At 45.2% G+C, this 14161-nt stretch overlaps 1 protein-coding gene across 1 annotated transcript in view; it reads right to left on the bottom strand.

Annotated features, from left to right (window-relative positions):
- Positions 1-14161, bottom strand: part of LOC144680358 (disintegrin and metalloproteinase domain-containing protein 12-like) — a 972827-nt gene that overhangs the window by 234249 nt on the left and 724417 nt on the right. The window contains exon 11 of the mRNA XM_078541354.1: positions 2931-3070. Within this exon, the coding sequence (XP_078397480.1) occupies positions 2931-3070 (140 nt within the window). The remainder of the gene's footprint in view (positions 1-2930; positions 3071-14161) is intronic.

Below are 14161 nucleotides of genomic sequence, written 5' to 3'. Positions count from 1 at the left end.
CTGACTGTAACCTCAACCCCAATCCAGCATATCCCCAATAACTTTTCACCCCCTGGTTGATAAAGAATCTATCCAGCTCCACCTTAAACATATTCAAAGGCTCTGCCTTTTGTGGAAGAAAGTTTACCTCCTCCACCACAATCTCCAGTGCCGTGTCTGAAACTTTTTTCATTCATCCACAGGATGTCGGTTTTGCTGGCTGGGCCAGCATTTATTGGCCTAGTTGCGCTTGAGAAGGTGGTGGTGAGCTGCCTTCTTGAACCGCTGCAGCCCATGTGGTGTAGGTAGACCCACAGTGCTGTTAGGGAGGGTGTTCCAGGATTTTGACCCAGTGACAGTGAAGGAACAGTGATATATTTCCAAGTCAGGATTGTGAGTGACTTGGAGGGGAACTTCCAGGTGGTGGTGTTCCCATCTATCTGCTGCCCTTGTCCTTCTAGATGGTAGTGGTTGTGAGTTTGGAAGGTGCTGTCGAAGGAGCCTTGGTGAATTCCTGCAGTGCATCTTGTAGATGGTACACACTGCTGTTACTGTGCATCGATGGTGGAAGGAGTTAATGTTTGTGGATGTGGTGCCAATCAAGCGGCTGCTTTGGCCTGGATGGTGTCAAGCTTCTTGAGTTTTGTGGGAACTGCACTCATCCAGGCAAGTGGGGAGTATTCCATCACACTCCTGACTTGTGCCCTGCAGATGGCGGACAGGCTTTGGGGAGTCAGGAGGTGAGTTACTCATCGCATGAGTCCTAGCCTCTGACCTGCTCTTGTAGCCACAGTATTTATATGGCTAGCCCAGTTCAATTTCTGGTCAATGGTAACCCCCAAGATGTTGATAGTGAGGGATTCAGTGATGATCATTCCATTGAACATCAAGGGGTGATGGATGAATTCTCTCTTGTTGGAGTTGGTCATCGCCTGACACTTGTGTGGCGTGAATGTTACTTGCCACTTGTTAGCCCAAACCTGCATATTTTCCAGGTGTTGCTGCATTTGGACATGGACTGCTTCTGTGTCTGAGGAGTTGCGAATATTGCTGAACATTGTGCAATCATCAGCGAACATCCCCACTTCTGACCTTATGATGGAATGAAGGTCATTGATGAAGCAGCTGAAGATGGTTGGGCCGAGGACACTACCCTGAGGAACTCCTGCAGTGATGTCCTGGAGCAGAGAGTACTGGTCTCCAACAACCACAACCATCTTCCTTTGTGCTAGGTATGATGCCAACCAGTGGAGAGTTTTCCCCCTCATTCCCATTGACTCCAGTTTTGCGAGGGCTGCTTGATGCCACACTTGGCCAAATGCTGTTTTGATATCAAGGTCAGTCACTCTCACTTCATCTTGGGAGTCCAGCTATTTGGTCCAAGTTTGAACCATCTGTAATGAGGCCAGGAGCTGATTGGCCCTGGTGGAAACCAAATTGGTGTCAGTAAGCAGGTTATAGCTAAGCAAGTGCCACTTGATACTGTTGATGGCTCCTTCCACTGCTTTACTGATGATGGAGAGTAGGCTGATGGGGCGGTAATTGGTCAGGTTGGATTTGTCCTGCTTTTCGTGTACAGGACATACCTGGGCAATTTTCTATATTGCCAGTGTTGTAGCTGTACTGGAACAGCTTGGCTAGGGGCGCAGCAAATTCTAGAGCACAAGTCTTCAGTACTATTGCCGGAATATTGTCAGGTCCCATTGCCTTTGCAATATCCAGTGCCTTCAACCGTTTCTTGATATCACGTGAATTGAATTGGCTGATGACTGGCATCTGTGATGCTGGGGACCTCCGGAGGAGGCCGAGATGGATCATCCACTCGGCACTTTTGGCTGAAGATTGTTGCAAATGCTTCAGCCTTATCTTTTGCACTGATGTGCTGGGCTCCTCCATCATTGAGGATGGGGATATTTATTGTGTCTCCTCCTCCAGTGAGTTATTTTATTTACCACCACCATTCACGACTGGATGTGGCAGGACTGCAGAGCTTAGATATGATCCGTTGGTTGTGGGATCACTCAGCCGTGTCTATCACTTGCTGCTTATGCTGTTTGACACGCAAGTGGTCCTGTGTTATATCTTCACCAGGTTGACACCTCATTTTTAGATATGCTCCTGGCATGCCCTCTTCCACTCTTCACTGAACCAGGGTTGATCCCCTGGCTCGATGGTAATAGTAGAGTGGGGAATATGCCAGGCCATGAGGTTACAGATTGTGTTCGAGTACAATTCTGCTGCTGCTGATGGCCCACAGTGCCTCATGGATACCCAGTCTTGAGTTTCTAGATCTGTTTGAAATCTATCCCATTTAGCACGATGGAAGTGCCACACAACACGATGGAGGGTATCCTCAATGTGTAGTCGGGACTTCGACTCCACAATGACTGTGTGGTGGTCACTCCTACCAAAACTGTCATGGACAGATGCATCAGTGGCAGGCAGGTTCAAATTCCACCATCTGCCATGGCAAGATTCAAATCCAGGTCCCCAGAGCATTTCCCTGGATCTCCGGATTACTGGTCCAATGAGAATTCCACTACTGCATTGCCTCTCACTCTGTGCCCCTCTCCATCAGTCCTTGAGCCTTTCTGCATCATGGCACTGTGTGCCACTTTCAGTGGAATTAGGTACAAGAATCCCAAATCGACTGCTCCAAATTCAAATTATGGTCATCAGCAATTAGGTGTAAAATTATGGGCTAAAACCGGATTTTCAAACTGTGTGTTTAAATATCACCGCACTCAGTTAGCATATTTCCATCCTTCCACCAAAATAAACCCCAATGTTTTATTAAAAGACTTTTGGATTTCCTTTACTATTAGCTGCTCCTCTATTTCTATACACAGTTTTTGTCCCTCTAATTTCCTTTGTCATTTCTCTCTAATGAATCCATGCAATGGGATTGAAATCCTCCAGCTGCAGGCACAATGTTTGAATGTGTTTCTCACCCGAGTGCTTCTTCCATGATGCAGCCCTGCTGGTCTGGACAGTTACACTGACGTGAATTTGTGTCATGTGCCATTCCCAAATTGTGTCCCATCTCATGAGAAACGGTTGCAGAAGCAGCCAAATGGCTCGGCCGGTTGTCCTAAGGGGGAACAGAAAGAAGGTGCTGTGAAGAGGCTTCAATACCATCTTTTAACACTGTTAATAAGACAAGTTCTCAGACAGATAAAATGTTCGCACTGCTCATGAGGTGGCGGTCTTACTCATTCCACTTCACACATTCTCATATATATCATCACATATGATTGAAAACATTGGGCAGACAGGGGGTTAGAAGAAAAGTGGCCTCAGAGCATCAGTCGAACCAGGAACACCCTCTTCAAACTCTAACTTATTACCTGAGCCATGTGCAAATTGGCATAGGACAAATCAGATTAGGGAGGTGGTGTGGGGGAAGTGGGCTCCGGTTCGTGGGCCACTGGCACCAGTACTGGGGAAAGTGGGATCTGTACTGTTGGGATGGTGTACACCTGAACTGTACTGTGACCGGTGTTCTGCAAGCTGCATAACTAGGTCTAGAACTATAACTAGAAGCTTTATATCTGAGTGCACGTAGCATTCGAAACAAAATAGATGAACTGAGAGCGCACATAGAAACAAATAATTACGATTTGATAGCCATTACGGAGACATGGTTGCAGGATGACAAGGATTTTGACCTGAACATTGAAGGGTACAGGATATTTAGAATGGACAGGATGCAAGGAAAAGGTGGAGGCATGGCTCTGTTAATTAATGATGTTATTAGCACAATAGAGAGGGATGACCGATGTTCAGGAAATCAAGATGTGTGTAAACCGTTTGGGTAGAGATGAGAAATGGTATAGGCAAGAAGTCATTTGTGAGAGTTGTGTACAGGCCTCCAAATAGTAACCACAGGGTAGGATGGAGCATAAAGGAAGAAATAATTGGAGTTTGTCAGAAAGGCATGGAGATAATCATGGGAGATTTTAATTTACTTATAGATTGGAAAAGTCAGATGGGCAAAGATAGCCTAGATAAGGAGTACATTGAACGTTTTCGGGATAGTTTCTTAGAACAGAATGTTCTGGAGCCAACCAGAGAGCAGGCTATACTAGGCCTGCTATTGTGCAATGAGATGGGAATAATTAATGATCTCACAGTGAAGGCACCCGAGGTAGCAGCAACCATAATATGATTGAATTTTACATTCAGTTTGAGGGCGAGGGGAGTGGGCCGGAGACTTTTTAAAGTTTTTAAACTTAAATAAGGGCAATTATGAGGGCATTAAAGTGGAGCTGGCCAAAGTCCAAAGGATGGACACACGAAAGCGAGTGTTTGTCCTATAGAAAGTGAGTCTGGAGAATTGATAATGGAAAACAAGGAGATGGCAGATGAAATGAATAGGTATTTTACATCAGTTTTCACTATATAAGATACGAGTAACATCCCAGAACCAGCTATAAACCAGGAAATGGAAGTGGGGAAGGAAGACAGGAAAATTACAGTCACCAGAGAAGTGGTACTGAGTAAATTGTTGGAGCTGCGGGCTGACAAGAGATCCAGTCCTGATGGACTTCATCCTAGCGTCTTAAAAGAAGTTGCAAGTGAGATAGTTGATGCATTGGTTTTAATTTTCCAAAACTCCCTAGATTCGCGGAAGGTCCCATTAGATTGGAAGCAACTGTAACTGAATTATTCAAAAAGGGAGGGAGACAGAAAGTGGGAAACGACAGCTCAGTTAGAGTAACATCTGTCTTGGGAAAACATTAGAAGCTATTAATAAAGAAATTTTCGCAGGACATTTGGATAAGTTCAAGATCATTAAGCAGAGTTGACACGGTTTTGTGAAAGGGAAATCGTGTTTAACCAACTTATTGGAGTTCTTTGAGGAAGTAACGCGTGCTGCGGATAAAGGGGAACCAGTGGATGTACAGTACTTAGATTTCCAGAAGGAAGGATGTAAATGTATTGGAAGCAGTTCAGAGAAGGTTTACCAGACTAATACCTGGAATGGGTGGGTTGTCTTATGAGGAAAGATTGGACAGACTAGGCTTGTATCCACTAGAGTTTAGAAGAGTAAGAGGTGACTTGATTGAAACATATAAGATCCTGAAGGGTCTTGACAGGGTTGATGTGGAGAGGATGTTTCCTCTTGTGGAAGAATCTAAAACCTTGGGTCACTCTTTAAAAGTAAGGGGTCGTCCAGTTACAACAGAGATGAGGTGAAATTTTTTCACTCAGAGGGTTGTCAGTCTTTAGAACTCTCTTCCTGAAAAGGTGGTGGAAGCAGAGTCTTTGAATATTTTTAAGGCAGAGGCGCATGGTGCGTGATGAGCAAGAGGGTGATAGATTATCGGCAGTCGGTGCGATGCAGATTTGAGGTTACTATCTGGTCAGCCATGAGCTTATTAAATGGTGGAGCAGGCTCGAGGGGTTAAATGGCCTACTCCTGTTCCTTGTTCGTATGTTTATGTGGTCGTATGTTTGTATTCCCAGTCCATCTCTCCTCAATCCCCAGGCGATCTCTCCTCTCTCTCCCTTGCCACGATCTTTCCTCTCTGCCCCTCACTGTGATCTTTACTCTCTCTCCCTCAGTGCAACCTGCCTTCTTGCCCCTCACCACGATCTCTTCTCAGCCTTTCCCCTCCTCTAATGCTCTGGGGTCGCAGGTTAAAATCCCGCCATGACAGCTGGTGGAATTTAAGCTCAATTAATAAATCCGAGAATCCTAGAAAATGTACGCCCCAGAAGGAGGCCACTTGGCTTCTTTGTGTCTCGATCGGCTGAAAACAATGAGCCTCCCAGCCTAATCTGACTTTTATTTTTCATCCACAGGATGTGGGCTTCGCTGGCTGGGCCAGCATTTACTGCCTAGTTGCCCTTGAGAAGGTGGTGATGAGCTACCTTCTTGAACCGCTGCAGTCCATGAGGTGTAGGTACACTCACAGTGCTGTTAGGGAGGAAGTTCCAGGATTTTGACCCAGCGACAGTGAAGGAACGGTGCTATATTTCCAAGTCAGGATGGTGAGTGACTTGGAGGGGAATTCCAGGTGGTGGTGTTCCCATCTATCTGCTGCCCTTGTCCTTCTACTTGGCATTGGTCATGGGCTTGGAAGGTGCTGTCGAAGGAGGCTTGGTGAATTCCAGCATTTGGTCTGTAGCCCTGCAGGTTAGAGACCCCAGGTGCACATCCAGGCACTTTTTAAATGAGTTGAGGTATTCTGCCTGTATTACCCTTTCAGGCAGTGAGTTCTAGACCCCTGCCACCCTCTTGGTGAAAAAGATTTTTCACATTTCCCCTTGAATCCTTCTGCTAATCACTTTAAATCTATGCCCCCTAGTCACTAACCTCTCTGCTAAAGTAAATAGGCCCTTCCCATCCACTCTATCCAGGTCCCTTACAACCTTGCACATCTCAATAAAATCTTCCCCAGCCTATCCAATCTTTCCTCATAGCTTAAGTTTTCCAGTCCTGGCAACATCCTCCTAAGACCCTCTGTATCCTCTCTAGTGCTATTACATCCTTTCTGTAATGAGGTGAGCAGAATTGCATACAGTACTCAAGCTGTGGCTTAACTAATGTTTCACATAGCTCCAGGGTAACTTCCCTGCTCTTAGATTCTAGGCCTCGGCTAATAGGAACGTAGGACTTAGGAGCAGGAATAGGCCATTCAGCCCTTCAAGCCTGCTCTGCCATTCAATAAGATTATGAGTGGTCTTGTTGTGGCCTCAAGTCCACTTTGCTGTCTGCCCCCCCATAATCCTTGACTCCCTTGTCTATCAAAATTCTGTCCAACTCTATCTTGAATAAATTCCGTGAGCCAGCTTCCACTGCTTTCTGGGGAAGAGAATTCCACATTCTAACAACCCTTTGAGAGAAAAGAATTCTCCTCATCTCTGTCTTAAATGGTAGAGAAATGGTGGAAGCAAGTTTAATCGAGGCATTCAAGAGACGTTCAAGAGGGAATCAGATGATTATTTGTAAAGGAATAATTTGCAGGGTGAAGGCACAGGAAAGGCATGAGGTGAAATGTTCATTCAGAGAGCAAGCACAGATGCTGCACTGTAACAATTCTGTGATTCTGATTCTGTGATTTTAATCTCTTATTCTTAAACTGTGTCCCCTAGTTCTAGTCTCTCCCACAAGTGGAAACCTCCAGGATCTCTCATTTCAAATCCCCTCAGGATTTTATATGTTTCAGCAAGATCACCTCTCATTCTTCGAAACTCCAATGGCTGTAGGCCCAACCTGTTTAACCATTCTTCATGAGATAAGGCCTTCATCCCAGGAATGAGTCAAGTGAACATTCTCTGTACTGCTTCTAACACAATTATATCTTTTTTTTCAAATAAGGAGACCAAAACTGCACACAATACTCCAGATGTGGTCTCACTATAGCCATGTATAGCTGCAGTAAAACATTCCCTACTTTTATACTCAATTCCTCTTGCAGTGAATGCCAACATTCCATTTTGCCTTCCTAATCACTTGCTGTACCTGCAGAAAACCTTTTGAGATTCATGTACCAGGACTTCCAGATCCCTCTATACCTGAGAGTTCTGCAATCTCTCTCCATTTAAATAGAATACTGGCTTTCTATTTGTCATATCTTAATATTGGATTGCTTTGCTCAGTAAATACAGTTGCATGCCTATCTACTGAGGGGTGAGTTGGTAAACTAAACGATGTGGACGAAGAGGCCATTGTGAAGTGAACACATGCTGTTTACTCCCATAAGCAATAGAGCACAAACACATGTGTGTTTCTCCAACTAGAACCTATTCTAAACTACTGATTAACAATGTAGCCTGTGCTATGCAGCAATTGGGTAATACAATCACATGGTCAATCTTCTCACATTCTCTTAAAAGCGTATTACCAGACTATTCTTCCTGTCAAAGTGAACAAGTTCACATTTTCTAACATTGAGGGTTCCATATGCCTTCTTAACTAACTTATTGACCTGTCCTACTACCTTCAGGGATCTGTGGACATTCACTCCAAAATCACTCACTTCCATGACACCTCTCAGTATTCTCCCATTTATTGTGTTTGCCTTGTTTGACCTCCCCAAATGCATCACCTCACAATTCTCTGGGTTGAATTCCATTTGCCACTTTTCTGCTCACGTGACATTGTTGCCTTCCTGCAGTCTATAGCTATCCACCTCGGTATCAGCCATGCGGCCAATTATTGTGTCATCTGCAAACTTCCTGATCAGTGCCCTCACATTTACATCCAAATCATTAATATATACCACAAACAACAGGGGACCTATTATTGAGTGTGAAGAGTGGGAACAGACTTCTAGACGCCAAAACATCGATCAACAATTACTCTTTGTCTCCTGCCACTGAGCTAATGTTTTATCCAGTTTGCTACATTCCCCAGATCCCATAGGCTTTTGTTTTTTTAACCAATCTTTCATGTGGGACCTTTTCAAAAGCCTTGCTAAAATCCAGCGCCATTTGAGACTCCCCAGATACTGAGCAGTCCATGTCCAAATGCAGCAAGGTCTGGACAATATCCTGGCTTGGGTTGGCAGGTGGCAAGTAACATTCGTGCCAAACAGGTGCCAGGCAATGAACATCTCAAAAAGAGAGAATATAACCATTGTCCTTTGGCATTCAATGGCATTACCATCATTGATTTTAAAAAAAAAATCATTTTTAAAAATTCATTCACAGGATATGGGCTTCACTGGCTGGACCAGCATTTATTGCCCTTCCCTAGTTGCCCTTGAGAAGGTGATGGTGAGCTGCCTTCTTGAAGCGCTGCAGTCCATGTGAAGTTGGTACATCCACAGTGCTACTGGGCAGGGAGTTCCAGGCTTTTGACCCAGTGACAGTGAAGGAACGGTGATGTATTTCCAAGTCAGGTGAGTGACTCGGAGGGGAACCTATAATTGGTGGAACCTATAATCTATCTGCTGCACTTGTCCTTCTAGATGATAGTGGTTGTGAGTTTGGAAGGTGCTGTCGAAGGAACCTTGGTGAATTCCTGCAGTGCATCTTGTAGATAGTACACACTGCTGTTACTGTGCGTCGGTGGTGGAGGGAATGAATGTTTGTGGATGTGGTGCCAGTCAAGTGGCTGCTTTGTCCTGGATGATGTCAAGCTTCTTGGGTGTTGTGGGAGCTTTATTTGTCCAGGCAAGTTGGGAGTATTCTATCACACACCTGACTTGTGCCTTGTAGATGGTGGACAAGCTTTGGGGAGTCAGGAGGTGAGTTACTCATCGCAGGATTCCTAGCCTCTGACCCGCTCTTGTAGCCACAATATTTATATGGCTAGTCCAGTTCAGTTTCTGGTCAATGGTAACCCCCAGGATGTTGATATTTGGAGAATTCAGTGATGGTAGTGCCTTTGAATATCAAGGGGCGATGGTTGGATTCTCTCTTGTTGGAGATGGTCATTGCCTGACACTTGTGTGGCGCGAATGTTACTTGCCATTTGTCAGCCCAAGCCTGCATATTGTCCAGGTCTTGCTGCATTTGGACATGCTTCAATGCCTGAGGAGTCACGAATGGTGCTGAACATTGTGCAATTATCGGCAAACATCTCCACTTCTGACCTTATGATGGAAGGAAGGTCATTGAAGCAGCTGAAGATGGTTGGGCCTAGGACACTACCCTGAGGAACTCCTTCAGTGATGTCCTGGAGCTGAGATGACTGACCTCCAGCAACCACAACCATCTTCCTTTGTGCTGGGGGTGATTCCACCCAGTAGAGATTTTTCCCCCTGATTCCCATTGACTCCAGTTTTGCTAGGGCTCCTTGATGCCACACTCGGTCAAATGCGGCCTTGATGTCAAGGGCAGTCACTCTCACCTCACCTCAGGGATTCAGCTCTTTTGTCCATGTTTGAACCAAGGCTGTAATGAGGTCAGGAGCTGAGTGGCCCTGGTGGGACCCAAACTGGGCATCAGTGAGCAGGTTATTGCTAAGCAAGTGCCACTTGATAGCACTGTTGATGGCCCCTTCCATTACTTTACTGGTTTTAGAGAGTAGACTGATGGGGAGGTACTTGGTCGGGTTGGATTTGTCCTGCTTTTTTGCATAGGACATACCTGTGCAACTTTGCACATAGCCAGGTGGATGCCAGTGTTGTAGCTGTACTAGAATAGCTTGGCTAGGGGTGCAGAAAGTTCTGGAATATAAGTCTTCAGTACTATTGCCAGAATATTGTCAGGGCCCATAGTCTTTGCAGTGTCCAGTGCCTTCAGCCACTTCTTGATATCACGTGGAGTGAATTGAATTGGCTAAAGACTGGCATCTGAGATGCTGGGAACCTCTGGAGGAGGCCGAGATGGATCATCCACTCGACGTTTCTGGCTGAAGACTGTAGCAAATGCTTCAGCCTTATCTTTTGCACTGATGTGCTGGGCTCCTCCATCATTGAGGATGGGGTTATTTATGGATCCTCCTCCATATTTACAAGATGTGAGCATCGCTGGCTAAGTCAGAATTTATTGCCCATCACTAATTGCCCTTGAGAAGGTGGTGGTGAGCTGCCTTCTTGAACCGCTGCAGTCCACCTAGGGTAGTTACACCCATAGTGCTGTTAAGGAGGGTGTTCCAGGATTTTGACCCAGCGACAGTGAAGGAACGGCGCTGTATTTCCAAGCCAGGGTGGTGAGTGGCTTGGAGGTGAGCTTCCAGGTGATGGTGTTCCCCAGGATCTGCTGCCCTTGTCCTTCTAGATGGTAGTGGTCGTGCATTTTGAAGGTGCTGCCTAAGGAGCCTTGGTGAGTTTCTGCAGTGCACCATGTAGATGGTACACACTGCTGCTACTGTGTATCAGTTGCGGAGGGAGTGAATGTTTGTGGAATGGGTGCCAATCAAGTGGGCTGCTTTGTCCTGGATGGTGTCAAGTTTCTTGAGTGTTTTTGGAGCTGCACTCATCCAGGCAAGTGGAGAGTGTTCCATCACACTCCTGACTTGTGCCTTGTAGATGGTGGACAGGCTTTGGGGAGTCCTCCACTATCAACATCCTGGGAGTTACAATTGATCAGAAACTGAACTGAACCTGCCATATAAATACTGTAGCTACAAGAGCAGGTCAGAGGCTAGGAATTCTGCAGCAAGTAACTCACCTCCTGACTCTTCAAAGCCTGACCACCATCTAAAAGGTACAAGTCAGGAGTGTGATGAAATACTCCCCACTTGCTCCCTAAAACCTGCTTTCAGAACATAATTTCTGTTTCTTCCTATGTCTTTTGTAACAATGAACCACAACCTCTGGCTGTTCACCCTCCCCCAGCCAAATGTCCTGCAGCCTTTCAGTGACATCATTGACCCTGGAACCAGGGAGACAATATACCATCCTGGAGTCACGTCTACTGCCACAGAAACACCAGTCTGTTCCCCTTAGTATCAAATCCCCTGCCACTATTTCTCTTCCACTCTTCTTCCTTCCCACCCGTGCAGCTGAGACACGTGATGCCGTGGCTCTTCTCACACACCACTGAGGAATTACCATCCTTAACAGCATCCAAAATGTTCTGGTGAAGAGTCATACGGACTCGAAACGTTTACTGTGTTCCTCTCCGCAGATGCTGTCAGACCTGCTGAGTTTTTCCAGGTATTTTTGTTTTTGTTCCAAAATGGAAATCCAGTTCGTGAGCAAGATAAACTCTGGAGACTCCTGCGCTATCTGCTTGATCCTCCTACACTTTCTGGTGGTGCTCAATTCCTTTTCTGCCTGCATATTCTTAAATACTGTGTGACCACCTCTCTGAACCTGCTATCCACATTGTCCTCAGCATTGATGATGCACCACAGTGACTTCAGCCACCACTTGAATTCTGAACCCCAGGTGTCTGCAGCTGGTGACATTTCCTGCAGATGTGTTCATCAAGGCCACTTGAAGCATCCATGACGTCCCACATACCACATGATGCACAGCTGTGGCTCAGTTCATAGCACCCTCGCCTTTGAATCAGAGGGTTGTGGCTTCATGTCCCACTCCCGGAAACCAAGAACTGTGATTGTACTTGAAAGAGTTGCAATCTGTGACTGTTGATAACTCAAAAGAGTTTCCACTTGGCTGAGCTGCCCCGCCGTAACTCAACATTACTTTTGAACTAGTTTCTAGTGAAATGTAGAATTACTGAAACTCACTCAGCAATCAGTGTCTTCTCCTGTAAATAGCTAATTAACTAATTACAGCTGGAGAGCTTGTTTATCCCTGCTTCAGACCGGATGAAACTTAAACTTAACTTAAGCAGTAAATTGTAGTTAAATGCTAAATGGAAACAAGGCTAAATTTTAGAAGGAGATTAATTCTTAAGGTTCCCTCACTCATTGATCTCCCAACTTTACACTCAATGACATTGCTGTGGGACTGGAGTCACATGTAGGCCAGACCAAGTAAGGACATCAGATTTCCTTCCCTAAAGGACATTAGTGAACGAGGTGGGTTTTTACAACAATTGATGATAGTTTTCATGGTCATCATTACTGAGACTAGCTTTATACTTCAGATTTTTTGATCAAGTTTAAATTCCACCAGCTGTCTTGGTGGGATTTGGACCCATGTCCCCATGTCCCCAGAGCACTAGCCTGGGCCTATAGACTACTAGCCCAAGGCATTACCACTACAACACTGTATCACTTGAAATGATCAGGAATTAAAAGCTAGCATTAACTAGGCACTGGAAATGACAACACCAAATCCATCCCTGTCAACCCCGCAAAGATCTCCTTACTAATTTCTGGGGAATTGTGCAAAAGCCTGGGGAGGTGTCCAACAGACTGGTCAAGCAACAGCCTGACATAGTCATAGTCACCAAATCATACCTTGCAGACAATATCCCAAGCACAACCATCACCATCCCTTGGCCTTGTCCTGTCCCACTGGCAAGACAGGGCCACCACAGGTGGTGTAACAGTGGTATACAGTCAGGAGGGAGTTGCCCTAGGAGTCCTCAACATTGACTCTGAACCCCACGAAGTTTCATGGCATCAGGTTAAACACGAGAAGAAAACTTCCTGTTGATTATTAAAGGAAGTAGTTACAGAGATAGTGGATGCACTGGTTGTAATCTTCCAAGAATCCTCAGATTCGGGAAAAGTCCCAGAGGATTGGAAAATTGCCAATGTAACACCCTTATTCAAAAAGGGAGACAAAAACAGGTAACAATAGGCCAGTTAGCTTAACATGTGTCACTGGGAAAATGTTGGGGTCTATTATAAAGGATGTAATAACAGAGCATTTAGAAATGCATAATCTAATCAAGCACAGTCAGCATGGCTTCATGAAGGGGAAATCACACCTGACAAATTTATTAGAATTCTTTGCAGAGGTAACAAGCTCGATAGATAAAGGGGAACCAGTTGGTGTAACATATTTGCTCTAAAAGGTGTTCGATAAGGTACCACACATCAGCTACTTAATAAGATAAGAGCCCACGGTGTTGGGGATAGGATATTAGCATGGATAGAGGATTGGCTAATCAATAGAAGACAGAGGGTTTGAACAAGGGGGACATTCTCAGGATGGCAACTTGTAACTAGTGGAGTGCCAGGGTTCAGTGCTGGGGCCACAATTATTTACAATATATATAAATGTTTGGATGAGGGAAGTGAATGTACTATCACCAAGTTTGTAGGTAACACAAAAATAGGTGGGAAGGCAAGTGGTGAGGATGACACAAGGAGTCTACAGAGGGATGTAGACAGTATAAGTGAATGGGCAAAACTTGGCAAATGGAATATAATGTGGGAAATGTGAGGTTATGCACTTTGGCAGGAAGAATGCAGGAGCTGAATATTATTTAAATGGAGAAAGATTGCAGAAGGCTGCAGCATGGTAGGATTTGGGGGCCCTTGTGCATGAATCACAAAAAGCTAACAGACAAGTTCAGCAGATAATAGGGAAGGCAAATGGAAAGTTGGCCTTTATTTCAAGGGTAATGGAGCATAAAAATAGGGGAGTCCTGCAAAAACTGTACAAGGCACTAGTTAGACCACATCTAGAATACTGTGAACAGTTTTGGTCCCCATATCTAAAGAAAGACATACTGGCATTGGAGGCAGTCCAGAGAAGGAACCTGGGTATGGAGATTCTTATGAGGAGAGGTTGAGTAGCTTTTGCCTGTACTGATTGGAATTTAGAAGAATGAGAGGCAACATTATTGAAACATATAAGATTCTTAGGCAACTTGACAGGGTAGGCGCTGAGAGATTGTTTCCCCTTATAGGAGA

This window comes from Cetorhinus maximus, chromosome 1 (genome assembly GCF_964194155.1).
Source record: "Cetorhinus maximus chromosome 1, sCetMax3.hap1.1, whole genome shotgun sequence".
Lineage (NCBI taxonomy): Eukaryota > Metazoa > Chordata > Chondrichthyes > Lamniformes > Cetorhinidae > Cetorhinus > Cetorhinus maximus.
This window is presented reverse-complemented; position numbering and strand designations above follow the sequence as displayed.